This window comes from Triturus cristatus, chromosome 12, assembly GCF_964204655.1.
Source record: "Triturus cristatus chromosome 12, aTriCri1.1, whole genome shotgun sequence".
Taxonomy (NCBI): Eukaryota; Metazoa; Chordata; class Amphibia; order Caudata; family Salamandridae; genus Triturus; species Triturus cristatus.
Window position 1 is genome coordinate 62641165 of NC_140595.1, and position 22044 is coordinate 62663208.

Here is a 22044-nt window from a genome sequence, read left to right on the forward strand (position 1 = left end):
GCAGAGCTGCAGATTTTACTGGCTAATAAAGCAGTGCCACTGCTCAGATTCTGAAGAACTTACTGGCTCGGACAGATTAAATCAATCTTACATACTAGAGTCTAAAATAGCAGTGGTGATTACCACTCAAATTTGAAGTATTCACTACATAGTTGCCTCTGAACAACTGCTTCTCATTGTACGAGCATACACACATTTTGCTTTTTGTCAGAAGCTGTTCATTTTGGAAAAATAAAAAACGCAATTCCCAAATATGAAAGCTTTTCAGTACCATGAAAAACACAATCTGTCAGTAACAAACATGGATGCCCACAACATGCAAAGAATTACCGGTTCATAGAAAGTGCCTTGTCAGAGGGATGAAGAGCTGTATAGATTGGATTATAACCAATAATGCCAATGCAACTAATCACTAAATATTAGGAAATGCAATAAATTTGCCTTCGAACTGCTTTTTTTTAATGACCATACACAAGTTGACTTATGGGATCATTATGCCCAGCAAGTGTCCCTTGCCTCTTTTAATCTTGTCATGGATGTAGTCATTAACTAATAAACACTGGATTTTGGTTATTCATAGACAATTCGAAATCACCCTGCCAAATCAAATTTTGCCATTCCCCTTCAAATTTGTAACTATTGGTCGTCCGTTGGGTCATAGCGATCTACGAACAAAGGATTAAAAGGTCTCCAAACTGTTCTCCAGAAGGAGCCAGTTGAGTATTGTACCCTCATGATGGAGCATGCCACCTTGGTGGCCAAAGATCTGTACATCCTAAAAGAGAATGAGCTTTGCACCTAAAAATAGTCAACTTTAGAGGCCTCAGATAAACTGTCCTTATCAGAATGTCACTCCTTTTTTAGTAATTTACATTAATTCAGACCTTTTAACACTACCCACGAGCAAACATGATTGCAATAAATTTCAAATGGAGCATTTGTCTCTAGGATATTAAGCAAACCCCTCAACACTAACAGTTTTGAAACATGTGCAGTTTTTATGGACTATTGAGGAATTTAAACATACATTAACAGTATACCCTTATGAGTGTTGCTGTGTTTGATCAACTGAGAGTGGGTATTCTACAACAAACTCAGAACTTGACAAAACTCACTTTAACGATGAATGAAAGTGTTCCCTTCAGTTTCTGAGGCATGACAATGCTTTGGACTGTGAATACAAACTGAGCTTCGTTTGAGATACCTGCAACAGACAAAACAGACAAAGGGATAAGTCAATAGCCCCAAGCACTCATTTCTGCTTAAAAAACACATCATAAGCAGTTTATTGGCTGTAGTCAATTACATTTCATGATTAGAAGTGCAAATTTCAAAATATCTATATCAGATGCTGAGAATTCTTTCAATTGTGTACAGCTCTTGTGGGAGTAGGTTATTTGTGAGCTGTCCTATAATACTACGTGCTATAGTACCTAAATGTGCACAAAGCGAGAAACGGGCAAACCATATTATTCATAGGAAAAAGAACATGTTGAAAACCCATAGGCAGTTGACATGCTTTGTTCGGACAAAAAATACCTCTGCATGGAAATGGACGTGTACCCCTGCCCGGAGTGCCAAACTGTACTGTTGCCTGGGACCCCTAATGCTGATGTTTGTTTTCATACACTGATCATGCCTTTGTGCCGTGACAGATGTCTGTCTTATGGTTTGTGGTCTTGTTGGACTGGGAGGGTCGCTCAAAGTGCTACCCTCATATTGGTGGAAGGGTACTGCTTTCACAAGCAGCATGAGCGCTGTGGGGGCAGCATACAGAGTAGTGATCAGTAGGAGTGAACAGTCCTCTTTAACCTGTGTCACTGGAGTGAGGCCTACAGGCTCTACAGATGTGTGCTTAGCTCACCATTTGGCCTGCATTAGTTAGATGTGAAGTTCTGTGCAGTGCAGGCGTGGTGACTGGGCACTGGTTGTATGTGTGCCTGGGAAGAGTACAATATAGAGATCGATCATTACTGTTTGGTACGTGCATTAGGAGTGTGTGTACTGGATGTATGCATGACTGCGCGGCGCGCAGTACATGAAAGATGTAGTGCTATGCAGTGCATGCATGGTGAGTGTATGTACTGGGTGTATGTGTGCCTGCGTGGAGTACAGTACATGAAGGGTGTAGTGTTGTGCAGAGCGCGCGTGGTGAATGCGTGCACTGGCTGTAGTGTTCCTGCAAGTGGCACAATGCAGAAAGGCTACAGTACTGAGTAGTGCGCAGAGTGAATGTGTGTGCTGAGTGTATGTATGCCTGTGGTGGTATCAGTGCTGGACAGTGTGTGTGCTGTGTACATATAGTGAGTGCAAGTGTGCCTGTAATGGTACATTACATGGAGGCGCATGGGTTATATTCTGGGAGGGCCAGACCTGGCTGCTGAAAACATGAGCAGATAGAGCAATCCCCCTGACAGATTAGTGGACATTCCTGTGAGCCGGGTGGGACACATTGGAGAAGGGAGAGTAAGGCACACCCTGTACACTTCAAAGGGTGCTCTTTCATTCAGTAAGAGATTTCAAGGAAGGGGCCTGGACACAACTCAGTGAAGGAGATAGGGTTGATAAGGGAATCATAAAGAGTGGGGCTGGGAGTCTGAGAGTAATCTTTTGACCACTTATCACTGTGGCTGACAACCAGGTGCGAGCTCTAATCACTCCCGTGGCCTGTGTTATGGGACTATCAGCTTTGGGGTCTCTCATGCTGTGACTGATGGCTTTTCAAGAGGGAGAGGAGAAGTATGTACTTCCAAAGAAGCAGGACCCCAACATAAAACTTTAAAGACCTAGACCCTAAATCACACTTGGTGTCTGGAAATGTACTATAAGAAGGGGAGACTGAAGCCCCAAAAAATGTCATCTGCCAAGCAGTCAGACTGGCTGTGTGAGGAGGGGGAAGCTTTGCGAGACTTCTGTCTGTGACCGGGCCTAGGGGCTAAGGCCTGCTACTCTCCCTGCTGGGTGAGGGAACATTACACAGGGAAACAAAGACCACCTGCTCTGGTGCCTGGAGCACCAGCACCTGCATACTTGCCAAGACCAGTGTGCTCTGTGAGGAAGAGGAGACCACGGTCAGGACCGAGGTCCAGTGGGGAGCCCTGATGAATGGACTCCTGGTGCGAGGAGAGGACTACTGCACCTATCGGGTCGATGCCCGTGTGCAGAACTGAATTCGTGAATCCTGTATGCCAGGAGAGCACCCACTTGAAGATAGCTGTGTAAAAAGATTGCTGTGCCGTAAGGGCAGAAGTCTGTGCAGTACTGTTGTGGCAACCCCGTGAGTCAGAAGAGGCCTCAGTGGAAAATACGGCATTGGGATCAGGGCCGAAGCCTACGCGACCTTCGCGGCGGCCCTGTATGCCAGGAGGAGCCATGTATACTCCACAACAGCTACGGTACAGGCCGATCTCCCAATATCTCACTCTGTGTTCACAGAGAGAAACTGGAATTCAAAAGAGGGGTTTCCTACTTCAAGCAGCTCACAGCTCTACACACAGAGGGTGTGATCATAGATGGGCTTCGGTATTTGGACTGACCATATAACAGACACCTTGAGCAGAAGTAAGCTATCTGTCTGCATATCTGGAAGGAGATTTGCACAGAGGGTAAATCCGGGTTAAGTCAGTCTTGCTTTCTGGCAGAGCTCAGAAACTGGGAGCAAGGGTAAAACATTGAGAAGGTCTCTGAGGTGCAGTCACTGGGACTGCTCCAAAGAAAAGGAAGTCAGGATGAAGATAAACAGAGGTAGAAAACCCCTTATTTCTGAATCCAATATGTCCTTGTGATGACTCCAGTCATACTGCCACACAGTACATGCTTTCCTGCTACATACTGCACAGTGCTGGACATTTCACCGACGGCACTCCACAGCGGGAATAAGCAGCACAGCTGTTACAGGTGGTGAACTATCGGAGTGAGAAAAAAAAAAAGATAAGAACAGGGGAAAGGGTCAACCTGCAGGAATGAGGAATTCAAGGGATCTCAAAGCCAGACATTCACTGCGTGGCACCTATATCAGTGACTCTCCGGTGGTGTCAAATCCCAGGTTCTTCTTGACCAAGGAAGGACGTGCTCCCCAAGAGTACTCAAAAAGCTGCTGTGCAACCAGAGTTGGTGTGGGTCTGACAGCCAGACTTCCCACAGATGAGGGGACATTGCATGAAGTCTTTTGGCTAGAAGAGCTGAGAATCTACCAGGAGAGTCTAGAAACAGGTTTCCCTGTTGAGAAAGGGAAGGCTTTTTCATAGAGATAAGCACTGAGTTGGCAGTAAATCACAATCTCTGTTGACTGTTACACTTGAGCTCTGTCCCGCACACTATCTACCCGAGAGGCCTGTAGCTGCTCACCCTCACTATCCAGAGAGTCCAGTGCGGAAAGGGTTTTACCTGGCAGATTGCAGAGCCACCGTGGGCTGGATCACTGAACACTAGTGGCAATTAACTTCAACCACCTGAGTTAGAGCTCAGCAGCCCCCATCTACACTGTGGCTTCCCCGAACGAGGTCTGATAACTGCGCATCCACAGAAGTGCTTTTTGCCTGTACACAGCCCTAGAGCAGAGTCTGGAAGGAAGATGGTAGGGGATAACATGGGAAAGCCTACGCACAGGAATGCTGGATCCATGATATAAGCGCCTTTTCTTTTGCTCTCTTTTTGCTTCTGGCATTTTAGGGCAGGGAAACTGAGAAGTAGAGTAAATCCTAGGACACAAAGACCTTGCTGGCCTAAGTCAAACTTCAAACTGAGTCTAGTGCTTGAAGGGAATTAGAAGGCTACTCTAGATAGGTTTTTACTTGATTTTTCTACAGGAGCTGCGGTAGTCTAGCTATCTTGCAGACACGGGCTCAAACCCGGAAACAATTTGTAGCAAAATCATATGTAAAGGTTTTAAACTTGTCAGTGTCCTCAGTTGGTGAATATATTGAGAGCTGTGATAGCTACCAATAATTATAATTATGTTGAATTTACAAAATAACATCTTTTATTTAGTGAATAACATTTGAGTTGTTCACAGAATAAACATGGAATATGGCTCTTACTGGACAAGTCAAACCCGGATTCTACATTACAAACTTGATGTATATTTGGCTTTCGATAGGTATTCTTGCAAACTCTGTGGGGGCATGCTGGTCAGCTGTCTTCAATTCAAGCTACATTCAGTGCAGATGATCATAGCTGTCCACCTTCAGGCTGTTTTTCAATAAAACCAGAACATCTCTTAAAGTTGGTTTTGTCAGTGAACTTTGCTGGCATTGCGATATTTTATTTAGGTCGATAATGCCCTAAAGAAAGAAGAGGTCTGGATCCCCAGTGTGGCTCCCTGCTATGGCCAACCTGTGATCATGCTTAAAATATGTGCTTACAGCAAACCTGTGATTTGAGTTTTATATTACCGAGCATCGTCATGTCAAACTTTAATTACACAGTATAAAAAAACAACACCCCTTCCGGTAACACACTATCGGGACCAAATGTCTTCCATTAAATCCGGAGAGAAGGGCTTACCAGGAGGGAGCTGGAAAGGGACTGGGATGCCATCATGCACAGAGGCCCCGTCTGCCCGCATCATTTTAGTGTTGAGGGAGTCCAGCACATTCAGTTCCATGCTCTTCAGGAAGCTGCTGCTCTGGTTTTCGAAGATGACTGACACAGTCACCTGACTCTCCTTCTGCAGATCTCCTTGGATGTCGTAAGTCTGAAGTAAAAAAATGCAAGCACAGAGTTTCATGCATTGTCCAAGAACACAGTGCATGACACAACTTTGAAGTGACTGATTCATGTAAGTGTACAATAAAAAAAGAACTCAGAGAAACATACAAATTAGTTAAAGTAATTATGGAAATCCTCAAGTAATTAATTAACAAGAACAAAGTTTCACATTTTTTAAGCCCTTAGCAAATAAAACCTGTCTTGGGTTAGAGGTAGGGCCACTACCATCATGTGACAGGCAAGGACCTCATTATTCGGCTGGGCTCCAATCGTTTAAGGATGAAAAAGATTATGCGGTTTAATGCGGAAATTATGCAGTTTCGCAGCAGCATTATTTTGTTATTCTGTCATATTCAAACATATGAACGCTCCCTGGGCAAAGGTTTCACCTCGCTAATGTCAGTTTAAAACACGAATACGGCAATCAGCAAATGAAACTCAAACCAGTTAACTTCTCAAATTGCCTGCCACACGCAGCAGCTTTTTTAGTAACGTTTGCTCTGCTTGAGCAGAAACAAAATCTGTAAGGAATGAAGTAAATGATGAACTGTGTGTCAAGTGTGCCAAATCCATAATTATGCAGAAAATGGAGAAGCCGCAGAATCACGATATTACAGTGGCCCTAGCTACTGACTACCTGTCCCGCGGAGCAGAATTAAAAATTAACTTAATTAAAAGCAGCTTTATGGAAATAGAGGTTCGAATATGAGCTGCGACAGCCATAGAACAGTCTTAGCATTCCTATATGTGACTAAGTATCATGCTGGTTTGAGGGATTCAGGGAATAGATTAGGAAACAGTCTATACAAAAATCGTGACAACGGTATAAGGGGAACTATACACACGAATTTTGGGAGTAGAAAGCATAAGTTATTTGGAGGCACTGCGCCCAATAATCCGTCCAGGAAGAAAAGCTGCATAAGCAATAAGCTACACCTTTATTCAAACAAACATTCTAATTGTAAATAATGGTTATGTTAACTTTCAAGTCTTTTTAATTCATGCACAGACGAAACAACAACATGGCTTTTTGGCCTTACCTTGTTGGGCTTTTAATAAAAAACGTAGGAAAATAAAAAACATCACTGAATGGCTTATGAAATGCACCGGAAGAAAGCTGCTGAGCGACTTACCATTCTGATGTACGAGTTTTCAGCAAGAAGGTTATAACTAGACATGGGCTGCGAAGGTGAAAGAGAGAGATTAAGAGTAAAGCAAAAACACATCAATTCAAATGAAACTGAAGAAGGAAAGGAATATGCTACTTACCAGTATGCATCTGTTCTTGGCATGTAGAGCTGCAGAGTCACACACTGAGGATAAGATCGCCATCTGGTGTTGGGCTCGGATGATTGCAGGTTGTTGTTGTCTTCGGAAGAAGCCTTTGGTCACGAGGTTGGTGACTCCTCCCCTGGACAACAGTGCGCATGGGCATCCACTCCATCGTCAGATTGTTTTTCGCCATGATGGGAAGAGATGGAGTGTATAGAAATGAAAGAAAGGATGTCCATGTGTAATGTCTAAGTAAGACGGATGCTGGAACGGATACAGGTCCCGGGGAGGCGGGCGGGCGTGTGTGACTCTGCAGCTCTACATGCCAAGAACAGATGCATACTGGTAAGTAGCATATTCCGTTCGAGGCATATGAGCTGCAGATCACACACTGAGGATAGATTATACAGCAGTGCTTCCCCTTAGCGGTGGTCGCCTGTATCTGTTGCAGCAGCTTGAAATAAAGTTTTTAGGACAGCCTGGCCCACGGAGGCCTGTTGTTTGGCCTGCACATCAACACAATAGTGTTTAGTGAAGGTATGCGTGGTTGACCACGTGGCTGCCTTGCAAATGTCTTCTAAGGGAATGTTACCTAAGAAGGCCATAGAAGCCCCTATTTTACGCGTGGAGTGCGCCCTAGGGGGAACTGTAAGTGTACGTTTAGCCTTGAGGTAGCATATTTGGATGCATTTAACTATCCACCGGGCTATACCTGATTTGGAGATTGGGTTGCCTTTATGTGGTGGTGCGAAAGCAACAAAGAGTTGTTTTGTCTTTCGAAAGGGTTTTGTTCTGTCGATGTAATAAAGCAAGGCTCTTTTGACATCTAAGGTATGTAGGGCCCTTTCAGCTACGGAGTCTGGGTTTGGGAAAAAGACCGGTAGCTCTACTGATTGGTTAAGGTGGAAAGGGGAAATCACTTTTGGAAGAAATTTGGGGTTTGTCCTAAGAACCACTTTGTTACGGTGTAGTTGTAAGAAAGGTTCTTCTAGTGTAAGGGCTTGTATTTCACTTACTCTGTGTAGGGAAGTGATTGCGATAAGGAAAGCTACCTTCCATGTTAGGAATTGTAATTCACATTTGTGCATAGGTTCAAATGGGGGACCCATGAGTCTTGTTAGAACCACATTGAGATTCCACACTGGTGCAGGTGGCAATCTTGGGGGAAGAATTCTTTTGAGACCTTCCATAAACGCTTTGATGGCTGGTACCTTAAAAAGGGACAGGTGTTGCCTATTTTGCAAGTAGGCTGCCAAGGCTGCTAGGTGTAAACGTATAGAGGAATACGCTAGATTGCATCTTTGCAAGTGTAGTAGATAGCAAATGATGTTTTGGATGGAAGCGTCCAATGGATGTATGTCATTATTAGCGCAGTAGATGGCAAATCGTTTCCATTTAGCGGCATAACACGCTCTAGTAGTAGGGCGTCTGGCTTCCTTTATGATATTCATACAGTCTGGAGGGAGATTGAGGTAACCGAACTCTAAGACCTCAGGAGCCAGATCGCTAGGTTCAGTGTTTGAGGATCTGGGTGTCTGATTTCTCCATGGTTCTGGGTTAATAGATCCGGGGAGAGGCGTAGCCTTTGATGTGGAACTAAGGATAGTTCCAGAAGTGTGGTGAACCACGGTTGACGTGCCCAAGTGGGAGCCACTAGTATTAGTGTTAGTGACTGTTGTTTCAGTTTGCGTACCACAAATGGAACTACTGGGAGAGGCGGAAAGGCGTACGCAAATCTGCCTGACCAGTTCATCCATAGGGCATTGCCCTTGGATTGTGGGTGTGGAAACCTGGCGGCGAAGGTTGGGCATTTTGTGTTTTCGGGAGTGGCGAACAGGTCTATGTCTGGTTGTCCCCACTTTTGGAAGAAGGGGAGTAGAACCTTGGGGTGTAGTTCCCATTCGTGGATCTGCTGTGTGTGGCGACTTAGGAGGTCGGCCACTTGATTGTGGATCCCTGGGAGATGTTCTGCTAACAGATAGATGTTTTGGGGAATTGCCCATCTCCAGATTTGCTGTGCCAGTTGGGACAGTTGGAGAGAGTGTGTCCCTCCTTGTTTCTGTATATAATACATTGTCGTCATGTTGTCTGTGTGTATGAGGACAGTTTTGTTCTTTAGGTGAACTTGAAAGGATTTTAGTGCTAGGAACACTGCTAAGAGTTCCAGGTGGTTGATGTGGAGCAGTTTTTGTTGACTGGTCCATCTGCCCTGAGTGGTATGGTGAAGGAGGTGGGCCCCCCACCCCGTGAGAGATGCGTCGGTAGTTAGCACAACTTGTGGAAGAGGCTCTAAGAACGGTCGTCCTTTGGACAGGTTGATGGTGTTCCACCATTTCAGTGAGCGAAGTGAGCGACTGTCCACCAACACCAGATCGGTAAGTTGTCCGTGAGCTTGGTTCCACTGTTGTGCTAAACATTCCTGTAAGGGACGCATTTGAAGTCGTGCGTGTGGGACTATGGAGATGCATGACGCCATCATGCCTAGGAGCTGCATGAACACTCTTGCTGGAAGAGATGGATGAGTTTGAAATTGAGAGATGAGATTTTGTATACTGGCTATCCTGGCAGTGCTGGGATAAGCAATGGCTTTGGATGTATCTATGGTTGCTCCTAGATACTGATGTAAGTGGGAAGGTTGTAGGTGGGATTTGGGGTAGTTGATAGTGAATCCCAAATCGTGGAGAGTTTGAATTGTGCGATGAGTGTGGAGAACGCATTTTTGGTATGTATTGGCTTTTATGAGCCAATCGTCCAGATAGGGGAAGACATGGATCTGTTGTCTTCTGAGGTGCGCTGCCACGACTGCTAGGCACTTGGTGAACACTCTGGGTGCCGTTGTTACTCCGAATGGGAGAACTGTAAATTGATAGTGTTGCCCATCTACCACAAATCGTAGATATTTTCTGTGAGCGGGATGCATAGGGATGTGAAAGTATGCGTCCTTGAGGTCTAATGTGGCAAGGAAGTCTCCCTTTTGTAAAAGTGGGAGGACTTGTTGGAGAGTGGTCATATGAAAATGATCCGAATGTATATACTGGTTTAGTAGTCTGAGATCCAGTATGGGCCTTAGTGTTTTGTCCTTTTTGGGAATGAGGAAGTATAGAGAATATACCCCTTTTCCCTGATGTTGAAGGGGGACTGGTTCTATCGCATGTTTTTGTAACAGGGATTGAACTTCTTGTTTGAGGAGAGAGAGATGATGTGAGGACATTGGACGTTGTTTGGGTGGTATGTTTGGGGGGGATTGTATGAGTTCGAGGCAGTAGCCAGACTGGATAATTTGTCTTATCCATCTGTCTGTGGTGATGGAAGTCCAGACAGGTAGGAATTGTTGGAGTCGCCCCCCGACCGGAGTGGGATGGTCTGGGGGGAGTGGTGGCAAGTCACTGTTTGGTGGCTGGGGAGGTGCGGGTGTTGTTGTTGTTGCCCCGCCCTCGACCTTTGTTATTGTTTCCCCTATAACCTCCCCGGAAATAACCTCTGTTAGGGGATGTTTGTCCAGAATTTTTAAAGGTGGACGTGGTCTCAGTTGATGTGTTTTTGGAGCCTCCTCTATAAAAGGAGCGACGAAAGGAACCCCGGTTTTGAGGAGACTGCAGTGCTCCCATAGACTTGGCAGTTTCATTATCCTTCTTCATTTTTTCTAATGCAGTATCCACTGCAGGGCCAAATAACTGCTCTTGGTTGAAAGGTTGAGCCAGAATTGCGGTTTGAACCTCTGGTTTAAAACCGGAAATACGGAGCCAGGCATGTCGTCTGAGTAAGACGCTAGTATTGACCGCCCTAGAAGCAGTGTCTGCCGCATCTAAGGCGCATTTAATGGAGGCATTAGATATTAATTTGCCTTCTTGAATGAGGTCAGTGGCCTGGGACTTAAAGGGTTCAGGCAGATGTTGCATAAGGTCCTCAAGTTGGTCATAATGTGCCCTGTCATACCGAGCTAACAGGGCCTGGGTATTGGCAATACGCCAGTGGTTCGCCGCCTGTGCGGCGACTCGTTTGCCTGAGGCCTCTAAAAGCTTAGACTCCTTGTCTGGGGGGGGCGTTTCTCCAGTTGTCTGTGAGTTAACGCGCTTCCTGGCATTTGATACGACCAAGGAGTCTAAAGGGAGCTGGGCTTTAATGTATGCAGGGTCCTGCGGGGCTGGTCGGTACTTTTTTTCGATGCGGGGGTTGAGAACCCTCGCTCGAACAGGGTCTTTAAAGACGTCAGTGGCATGCTTTATAACCCCTTTAATCATGGGAAGTATATGAACAGTTTTTTGTGACTGCTCAAAGGTATCGAGGAGAAAATCCTCCTCAAGGGGGTCCGTGTGCATAGTGACACCATGGAACGTTGCTGCCCTATTTATTAGTTGGCCAAACCCTAGGTGGTCATCAGGAGGGGAGGGCTTGGAGGGGTAGGTAGTGGGGTCAGGCATGTCAGGCATTGGATAAGACCAGTCATCTACCGGTACTGTGTCTGGAAAAGTAAACGGGTCGGTTGGATCAACAGGATCATTAAATAAATCAGGGTCCGCCCCTCCCCCTAAGTCATCATTATCATCCTGTGGAGGAGGTGAATGATAGGGAGATGGTAAAGGTAAAGGTAAAGGAGAAACAGGAGGAGGAGGGGGGGACGGGTTAGAAGGTAAAACAGGAGAGGAAGGACGAAGCGGTGAAGTGGCACAGTCCTTTTTTCGTATGGGAGCTGGGGGAGGTGTAGTGTCCAGCTTCCGCTTTTTATATGGGATGGCAGTCACATGTCCAGTGTTAGGATTGATGTAGATCCGCTTTTGAGTAGGATCTGGTCGAAAAAGTTCATCTGGCTCCGAAGGTGGTGGCGGCGACGTCCGCTTCGGGTCTTTATGAGCTTTTTCCGGTGTGGACGTAGTTTTCGGTGCCGATGATGTTTTCGGTGCCGAAGGAGGTTTCGGGTCCGATGGATTTTTCGGAGCCGATGGAGTTTTCGGTGCCGATGTATGTTTTGGTGCCGAGGGACTTTTAGGCATCGATGTCGAAGAACGTTTCGGCGCCGGTGGAGACTTCGGCGCCAAGGAACGTTTCGGTGCCGATGGAGATTTCGGTCTTGAAGCCTGTTTCGGTGCCGATAGTGGTTTTTTCGGTGCCGAGGGTGTTAAAGGCACAATTAGATGAGGTTTGCTCGAGCCCGAGCCACCTACAGGCTTAGATGTCTTCGGAGCCGGGCCCGAGGGCGGGGCTTCTGAAGAGGATTTCCGGTCGCGACTGGGCCCAGCTGGCGGAGTCTTGACCAATGCTTTTTTGGATGGGGCAGGGGCAGGGGGGGTGGTACTCACACGCTGCCCTGGAGTGATGAGGTCATCGGAATCGTCGGCCTCGGACACGATCTCGAGATCTTCGGTGTCGTGTTCGGGAACATGTTGAGCAAAGATGTCCTCCGGTTCTGGAGCTGGTTTGGCCATAATATGGCGTCGAGCTCTTCGGTCCCGGAGGGTCTTCTTCGAACGGAAAGCGGCACAAGCTGGACAGGTGGACTCGTTGTGTTCCGGCGACAGGCAGAGGTTACAAACCTTGTGGTGGTCACTGTGGGGGAACTTCGCTCCACACTGGGGGCATTTTTTGAAGGGTGTCCTGTCCATCAGCCGCTTCCGGAACCGGTCCGAGTTGATTTCGACGTCGATGGAATGAAGATTAAGGAGTTAAATTGATTGCTAGAAGTTTTCTGCTGGAGCGGAAAAAAGTTCATCCGAACCCAATGGCGGAAAAAAACAATCTGACGATGGAGTGGATGCCCATGCGCACTGTTGTCCAGGGGAGGAGTCACCAACCTCGTGACCAAAGGCTTCTTCCGAAGACAACAACAACCTGCAATCATCCGAGCCCAACACCAGATGGCGATCTTATCCTCAGTGTGTGATCTGCAGCTCATATGCCTCGAACCTGATTTTATCTGGCAAATACAAAGTAATGATAGGAGTTTCAAGCGCCCCAATAAATAGCACCTTCAGGAACATATAAGAAATCATTAGAATGTATTTCAGTACTCAATGTCTGGCTGGCTACCTTGATTCCAATTCAGGCAGATTTGAATTGGGGCTTACACAATACTTTATCTTACTGGAAGTTAACATGAGCAAAACTTACCATATAGGCTCTTGCGAGATATACGATGCCCCTAATCAGGATGATGCGGCTAATGTAATTACAGGTGCCTGCTAGCTTTAGACTTAATAGCTTTGAGGAAAATCTGGTACAAACGTTGTAGGAAACTGGCTCTATATATACTACACCAAAATGAGGTATAGTGTGTATGGAGTCCAGGTGACCCCAGAGGTAGGCAGAGGTTAAAGTTAGATAGAACCTTACTCTCCATTTCTGGTAGAGTGGTCGAGAAGTATCAGAGGACAGTGTAAAGCATTTGATGTACACAGTCAGCAAATGAATTCACACACTCAAGAACTGAATTCTAGGTCAAATGATTTTGAATTAAAAAAAGATATACGGTTTTATTTTTAGAACCAAGCAAGCCTGGCACAGGTAAGCATTAAATACTTTTCAGTAATAAGTTGCTGAATATAGAACAGTTTGAAAATGCAATAGAATTTGTACTTTGTTTAATTTACAGGGGATGCAGTAGGTTGCAATACTGGTATAGTGCACCCTACCAGAGGGCTGACTGATCTATGCCAGGGCAGTGGTTTGTGGGCATAGCACACAGAGATGTGTGCCATGTCCACTCTTCATTTTGTTCTGCACCAAGACAACACGCAGCCTGCAAAGGCAGTATGTGAGTGTAAGGGTACAGGACCTCTAAGGGTGGCACAATAAGTGCTGCAGCCCTTCGAGGCCTTCTCTGGTCACAGTGCCCTGGGTACCTGTGGTACCATTTACCAGGGGCTGACATGTGGCCAGAGTTGCCAATTGGGTTTAGGCTTCAATGCAATTTTAGGGAAGGAACATAGGACCTGGGTACCTGATTAGCAGGAGCCCAGGGCACACTCAGTCAAAGACTTCAGCAAAAAGTGGGGGCATACCATGCAAGAAAGAGGGCACTTTCTCACAAAAGTCCATTATCCTGCTCTCATATCTTTCAAAAATGAAACACAAACTTCCACATTTCCAACCTTAAAAAGTGACCAAACTGACAGACTGATTTTGACCACTATGCCACAAGAGCACAAATCATAAAACCATCCCTTCACTCAACCCGCTCCTCATCTGAATATGAAATAGGGCCTAATGTGAACATTTATAAAATGGTTCCCCATGTGCAGCCCACACAACACATTTCAATTACTTTAAGATTTTTTTGAAAGAAAAGATTGCGTCCAAGTCTTCTGAAGGACTATGGTACAAGCCTCTTACCGGTAGTGGCTCTTCATCCAGGGTGCCATTTGGCACAGTTTCAGTCGTTTCTTCTTCACTGTGGTGGTGATGCCGGTGATGGTGGTGCTTCTTCCGAGACTTCTTCTCGTCCTTCGATTTCTCGTCCTTTTCTTTTTTGTGCTTCTTCTTATGCTTGGAAGGTTTCTGCTAAAAACAGGCAAGAGCTCAATTAGACACCCAGAGGAACAAATAAAGTGTTGGGCTATAATTCAGTAAAAAAAAAAGTAAAAGCTTCTTCCCTTTGTAACTTTTTTCTAAATAAGTGTGGGATTCCGGATCACATTTAAACTGTTTATGAAGAAAAATATTTATTTCCACAAATGGGCTGTGCTGGCAATATTAATCCTCTTTTAAAAAGGAGGAAATGTGGTTGGATGGTTTGTGAGAGAACCTTAATCCATATTTTCATGTTCTCTAGTAGAGAGAAGGTAGCTTTGTTAATGAGTTTATTGAAAATATAATGACTGGAGAACTAAGATTACAAGAAATAAATTATTGTTCCCTCCTCCCCTCGGATCCCCATAATAACCCATTCTTAGTGGCAGAAAAGCCAGGTGGAACAGAAATCTAAGGATAAAATGATGGAAATGTGTCCGTTAAACAGGTTTGGGTGACAGGCCTGACCACATCAGGGAATAATCTGGAGTTAGAAGCCATAGGAAACATTTACTTACCTTTGGTAACAATCTTTTTGGTTGATGCTGTATCTAACTGAAGATTCCTCCCCCTAAAAATATCCCTAGGAACCAGAATACTTTAAGTACAATTCTCCCGCACGGCGATAGATGGAACAGTGCAACTCCGCCTTTACTTCATTCTGCCCCGGAAGTGACGATGGAGCTGCATATGGCACATTGACAATTTCTTTCTTGACTCAGTCTGCGCCATCGGATACCCAGCCCAACATAGACAGATGTAGCAGGGCACAGATTCCTAAATAGGGACCTTAGTAGATAAAAAAGAGAGACCATTCTACAGAAGTGGGAGGAGGGAGGGCAGTGAGGAATCTGTAGTTGGAGTATGCATCAGAAAGATCGTTACTGAAAGTAACTTGTTTTTCTGAATAATACTTCTAGCCACAGATTCCTCACCTTTTGGAGATACCTAAGCAGCCCAATGTGGTGGGTCTGTGGAATGGCTCAAACCAAAAATACCTCCAGGACTGGATGGGCAAAATGCCCTCCCTGTTGCAGCTGGCTATTAAGGAAACATGTGTAACTGATGCCCACGTCACGGTCTGACAGATGTCAAGGACATGCACTCTGTGTGCCAGCGCAGTGGTAGCAGCCTTGGCCCTGGTGCTAAGGGCTCTCTTTCCCTCTGGAGGTTGCTTCTTTGTCAAGATGGATCGTCCTCTGCATCAACTTCTGCTACGGGTTGACAAAATCCTGTTCTGCATTGCCTTGCCTTATTTTACCCCAGAGAACTCCACAAATAACTAATTGGCCACCCCATGGTCCAGGTGAGATCGATGTAAAAACTTAATACCGTTTGTGGTCCAGCCCATGGGGTCTCAACTACTCTTTCAAGGGGTAAGGCAGAGCAAAGAACCTTGGGAGAATGATGGATTTCTCAATGTGAAGGCAGTCACAATTTATGGCAAAAAGGCTGCCTTAGTCATCAGCACCACTTTTATTAGCATACGAGATGTCCTCCCAAGTTGCAGAGGACACCGCGTGGCTGACAAATGCTTCTGACCTGAAGATACTCCCATTACACCACTGCTAAGAGACAAATGTAAGAATTATGAAAGGTGGAACCTGACTTTATAGAAAGTGGTAAAAGCTCCAGTGTCAACCTTTCGAATAAGTAGAAAATAAGGTATCCTCACAAAGGAGTATTACGATAGAGGCCAAGAAAATCTGCCAAAGCCTGTCAGTCAGCATAGTGGACAAGTAGCTGGATGACCACCCAACCCACCACACACATGGATACACATACCCACTTAAGCCCTTCAGCAAAGGAATTCCAATAAACCACTTTCAGCAAGCTGACAACGTTTATGTTGTAGCTAAACCAAAAACATGAGTTGACATGCTAGGTTTCCCAGCTGGTAGAAAGAGTTTGCTGCATGTGTGGCTGAATCTGTGTACTAATTCTCAAAAATGCTTCCCTCAGCTCTCACTCAGTGATTTTGCTGCTTGGGGATCTTTAGGCGCTTACAATATTGGCAGTCTTAGCTGTGTATCTTCTGCCCCTATTTCGATGTCAAGTACCTGAGGAAAATATTAGATGGGAAGAAACACTTCTCCCCATTAACCGATGGAGAGATAATGGTTTGGAAAAAGGCACAGTTACCACAAACATAGATGCAAAAGGGTTCCTCCTGAAACCTCTTCAGCTTCACCATCAAGTGCAGAGGTTCCTCCTGCTTGAAAACAAGATTTAGAAACCTATTACAAAAAAGCAATAAGAGGTATACTTTCTTTCTTATTTTATTTTCTGATTTGGGTCCACAATTTGAATTAGCCAACGCCTAGGATCTCAAAAAGCAAGCAAGGGAGGAAAGACCAAAACAACCCTTGCCCTACCATTTATCCCTGGCTGCCACTTCAGCAGCAAATGGTTGTGTTCCTCCAAAGCAGCCTGCTAAGTGGTACAAATTAATTACAATCTGATACTCATCAACAACAGCAAAGGGCTGTGAACCGATAGCACACAGTGCTATTCAAAAGAAATGAGCAAGGAAAGCAACTATTTGAAAATTAGCGTTTCTGAGAGAATGCTGGGAGGTCAAGAAAAGTACCTTGAGGTGCAGGGTTATAGTTTCAATATGTAGGATCATCCAGAGAGATTTATCTGAGGGAAGGGAAGAAACAATACTACAAACGTGAAAGGCAGAATACAGATAACAGGAGCAGGTGTATAATAAGGCAAGAGAAGAGCAATGGGCGTGAGCGGATCCCTGTATTAAGCTAAACACAACAACCAAATACAAAAATTGTAGACAGATGAAAAGTGGAGCCAGCACATGAGATGGTGAAAAAGAGGCTTGCTGACTCAGGAAGTTCAAAGAGGAGGCAGCTAAATGGGGGTTTTACTGGACACTAGCAGCCAAACTAGTAAGTACAGAAAAGCAATTAAGAGTGGACAAGTCATGAACGTATGGGGAGAAAATAAAAATAAAATTAAAAAAGCTGTAGCATGAAAAGCAAGCACAGGATGGATTTTATAGATATTATCAATCTGGTATAGACCATTAAGAGTAACACAACAAATGTGTGGTCAAAAAGTCAAAGATTACTTTTAGAACGTGATATTCTAAATTAGCTTCTATGATCATCATATCTTGCTGCAGCCTCTCTCCGTAACATCTCCACCTACTGCTGCCAATACTCTGACTAACTCCCATTCTGACCACACTACAGTATAGATACAATCTTGCTCAGACTCTTCTCCTTTGCGGTGAACACTCAACAAACCACAACTGCACTTCCGGTGGAGACACTCTCTCTGTCTCATTGAGTCTCTTGAGAATAAAGGCCAATTGGTAAGGGTCTGTGGTAGAGTAAATTCCCAACTACGATTATGATCAGAAAAAACAGTGCAAGTCCACTTTGTCAATGAAAAGCTCTGTTGCTGGCAGTGGCTCACAACGTTAAAAACTTCACAAGAAAGGCACGAACGAGAGGAATAAATTGACCAGCACTATCTAATTATTAGAGCTGTGTGTGTTTATTTGTTTTTCAGTTTTTCAGATTACTTACCTTTCACAGAAGGCTGAAAGGTTACCATACCGTAAGTATACGGCATGGTTCATGTGTGACTCAGGGACGGGTGCACCTTAGCGTGTTCATCCCCCCCCCCCTCCCAAGTCTCTACATTGGTCCTGAAGAAAACCTAGTAGTATCCTTGAAAGGTTGAAACATGTAGACCACCATGACCACCACTTAATACAGATACCATCAATTTAACCTGTCTAGGTATCACACCTTGTTTTTAAACTTGTCTTATTGATCCATATTAAAATTTTAGGGGGAACAATAAAGACATTTTTAATTCACCTTTTCACACACTTGCACTATTATTGCAGACAAAAAACCTGCTACACTGTATGTTGAAGCACACCCGGGGCGGACCCCAATGATGAAGCATGTCACCAACTAGGTTGGTGAGTGAGGGGTCTTTTAAAAAGGAATATTTTTTTCCTTTTCCCCCCATCTTCTCTGTACCTCGTTGATCCCTTCTTTTCTCGGGTATACTCCTCTAATTGTTTATCACTGACCTTTTCCCCATCTTCTGCGTCATCATATTCATCCCGGTCTGGTTCCTTCTTGGGTTCAGGAGGCTCTTCCAGGATTGTGTTTATATTGTTCTGACTCTGGTGAACCAACAAAAAGGACTCAGTGCATTTAAATGTCTATTTACAAGAAAAGAGCCGAGTAGGAGTATACACACCAGACACCCCAGAACCCACATCAACATTGGGACTAAATACACTTAAACTCGGGCTCTCGCAGTACATCTTATCTAATAACAGTTGCTAAAAACTGTGGCCCACCTGTAAAAGTGTGAGGTTAGAGCCTGTGAAAGACTAATGGAGGAGAGTGTGGAAGAAAGATTAGTGGAGAAATGTAGCTATTTCTTGTACGGAGTGACGGCTGCACTTCTGGTCTGCAGAGATCAGAAACACCACAACGAGAACATAAAACAGGTATAACTAAGACAATGCTATGTGTATTGGACCTCCCTTGCAATATACAACACATACTACTCCAAGAAGGTGTAGATGGTCACTGGAGAGCTTTAATGTCCAATTACAAGTTGAAAGAGTTGTTAAAACGGCCTTTCCTAATAGTGTGGCATTACCAGGGTCTCTGCTGTTTTATATCACTGCATTAAAAGTGATTTTGCAGTAGACTGACCTACTGCCTCTTTCCTCTATATCAGTGATATTCAAAGTACGTCCCGGGGCGGCATGCGGCCTTCCTGACCTTTACATGCGGCCCCCTGGGCAGCAGCAGCACTGCGTTGCTGTTTGCTAGACACAGCACTAACATGGAAAAAAATGTTAAGTATATAGCAAGCATAAAGCTTAATTGCAGTTAGGGAAAGGCAGTAACTTGGCCCTTAACTTCAGGAACACCTTAATTTTTAAAGACAGCCACTAGATATACATGCTTTGCTCCACAACACCCACTCTAGACCCCCCGCAGGCATCAGTGCGGCCCTGGGTCACACCATAGACAAAACTTTGCAGCCCCCAGGAAAATGTTTGTGAGTACCCATGCTCTATATGGTTATGGAACAACTCAGTAACTTGCAATATCCTAATAATGTATGACAGCGGGTACTTTATCCCCTATATCTTTTGCACTATCGTCAGATACTTGAAAACGAGTGCATAAGTGTCGAAGCAGAAGAGGTTATAGAAGTGCCATTAATTGGGCATCCTGCTCAAAAGCTGCATTTACTGCTTCTAGGGAACCATAAGTCACATAACTAAGTGTTCTGTTGCGCACTAGTCACCAAAGGCGGTTGGCCTGAGGATGGTTAACCCACATTTGTCTGAGATACATTGAAAATGGCTCAAAGCCTAAGGACTTTGGGGGATGGAGATATGCTGAAGCATATTAAATTACAGTCAGAAATAGAAAAAAACAATTAAATACTCAGCAGCTCTTGGCTTACGGTTAGGGAGGAATGAAAAAAAGAGGCATCATCACTGGCGTTTCAATGGAACCGCAACATAATTTCTGATTAAGCCGTCCTTATCCAGGCGTGAGGCCTAAAGTGTCACATAGCACCAGGAACTTTGTGTGGGTTCAGTCTGGGCCCTTGGGTTTAAATTTCTTACAAGGAATCCACAAGAGTGCGTATCCATAAGACATAACTTTCACCAGGAATATGTTGAGGATATAAAAACACACATCATCTGGATCACCTACCAAGATCTTTTTTTTCCTTCACCAAATACTGCCATTTCTCAAATGTGCCCTCTGAGGCTGTATCTGTACTGCTATGTTAGTTACGAGGCATCGACGCCAAAGAAAATGATTATGTGCGTCTTTCTTTTAGGTTGCTTAGTAATTCCTGAGTGTAGGAGCGTGGAACCAGAAAGTTTCCACTCACTTGTGATGACCTGTCACAGAGATGTTTTCAAATGGTCAAGGTTGACATAAAGCTGTTGCACCCGCATTATAGTAGAAACGGAGGAGCAGCACACCGCATATGCTTCTACAAACCAGACAATGCATTTCAAAAGGAAATCCTTGCTCATATAGAATTCAAAATGGAAAGAGATGGTAAGAAATGTGATGACATTTCTGGATCGCTGCCAATGTATTTATCAATGGTGGGGAGGGATAGATGGTTTTCAGCTGTTTGAGCACTTTGGGGAGATGCAATGGAGGAAATACACGAGAAAGTCAGTCAAAGTATGATAAATGCATTCAGATGATTTCAAATGCAGTGTTTGGGAGGTGTGACACCCCTATTTTCAAGCACATTTTCTGTCAGTATAAAGAAAATAAGTTGGAGAAGTCTTATTACTACTTGGGAAACGTCAACAGGCATGCACCTGTTGCGTAATATCTATGCAGGCGTACTTGTGTTATATATACAAGGTAGACCGGGCCACAACAAATATTCTTTAGTCCAGCAAACCATTAGAAGGACAGAGTTGAACACTGCACTGCTATTGGAACTCTGGTCTACCTTTCTTTATACTTACCACTGAGCCACTAAGACAACAATGTTTAACATCTCTGACCGCCAATAAGGAATATGCTACTTACCAGTATGCATCTGTTCTTGGCATGTAGAGCTGCAGAGTCACACACTGAGGATAAGATCGCCATCTGGTGTTGGGCTCGGATGATTGCAGGTTGTTGTCGTCTTCGGAAGAAGCCTTTGGTCACGAGGTTGGTGACTCCTCCCCTGGACAACAGTGCGCATGGGCATCCACTCCATCGTCAGATTGTTTTTTCGCCATGAAGGGAAAAGATGGAGTGTATAGGAATGAAAGAAAGGATGTCCATGTGTAATGTCTAAGTAAGACAGATGCTGGAACAGATACAGGTCCCGGGGAGGCGGGCGGGCGTGTGTGACTCTGCAGCTCTACATGCCAAGAACAGATGCATACTGGTAAGTAGCATATTCCGTTCGAGGCATATGAGCTGCAGATCACACACTGAGGATAGATTGTATAGCAGTGCTTCCCCTTAGTGGTGGTCGCCTGTATCCGTTGCAGCAGTTTGAAATAAAGTTTTTAGGACAGCCTGGCCCACTGAGGCCTGTTGTTTGGCTTGCACATCAACACAATAGTGTTTAGTGAAGGTATGCGTGGTAGACCATGTGGCTGCCTTGCAAATGTCTTCTAAGGGAATGTTACCTAAGAAGGCCATAGAAGCCCTTATTTTACGCGTGGAGTGCACCCTAGGGGGAACTGTAAGTGTACGTTTAGCCTTTTGGTAGCATATTTGGATGCATTTAACTATCCACCGGGCTATACCGGATTTGGAGATGGGATTGCCTTTATGTGGTGGTGCGAAAGCAACAAAGAGTTGTTTTGTCTTTCGAAAAGGTTTAGTCCTGTCGATGTAATAAAGCAAGGCTCTTTTGACATCTAAGGTGTGTAGTGCCCTTTCAGCTACGGAGTCTGGGTTTGGGAAAAAGACTGGTAGCTCTACTGATTGGTTAAGGTGGAAAGGGGAAATCACTTTTGGGAGAAATTTAGGGTTTGTCCTAAGAACCCCTTTGTTACGGTGTAGTTGT

At 44.8% G+C, this 22044-nt stretch overlaps 1 protein-coding gene across 2 annotated transcripts in view; it reads right to left on the bottom strand.

Annotated features, from left to right (window-relative positions):
* AP3D1 (adaptor related protein complex 3 subunit delta 1) overlaps positions 1 to 22044 on the bottom strand; it is a 293074-nt gene that overhangs the window by 63787 nt on the left and 207243 nt on the right. Inside the window, exons 25-29 of one of the 2 annotated variants that reach the window (XM_085636830.1) lie at positions 18554 to 18649; positions 14308 to 14472; positions 6843 to 6890; positions 5506 to 5695; positions 1116 to 1204 (exon numbers count right to left, since the gene is read on the bottom strand). In XM_085636830.1, coding sequence (XP_085492956.1) covers positions 1116 to 1204; positions 5506 to 5695; positions 6843 to 6890; positions 14308 to 14472; positions 18554 to 18649 — 588 coding nt within the window. Of the gene's footprint in view, positions 1 to 1115; positions 1205 to 5505; positions 5696 to 6842; positions 6891 to 14307; positions 14476 to 18553; positions 18650 to 22044 lie in introns of both variants that reach the window. The other variant, XM_085636829.1, reaches the window with a different exon arrangement.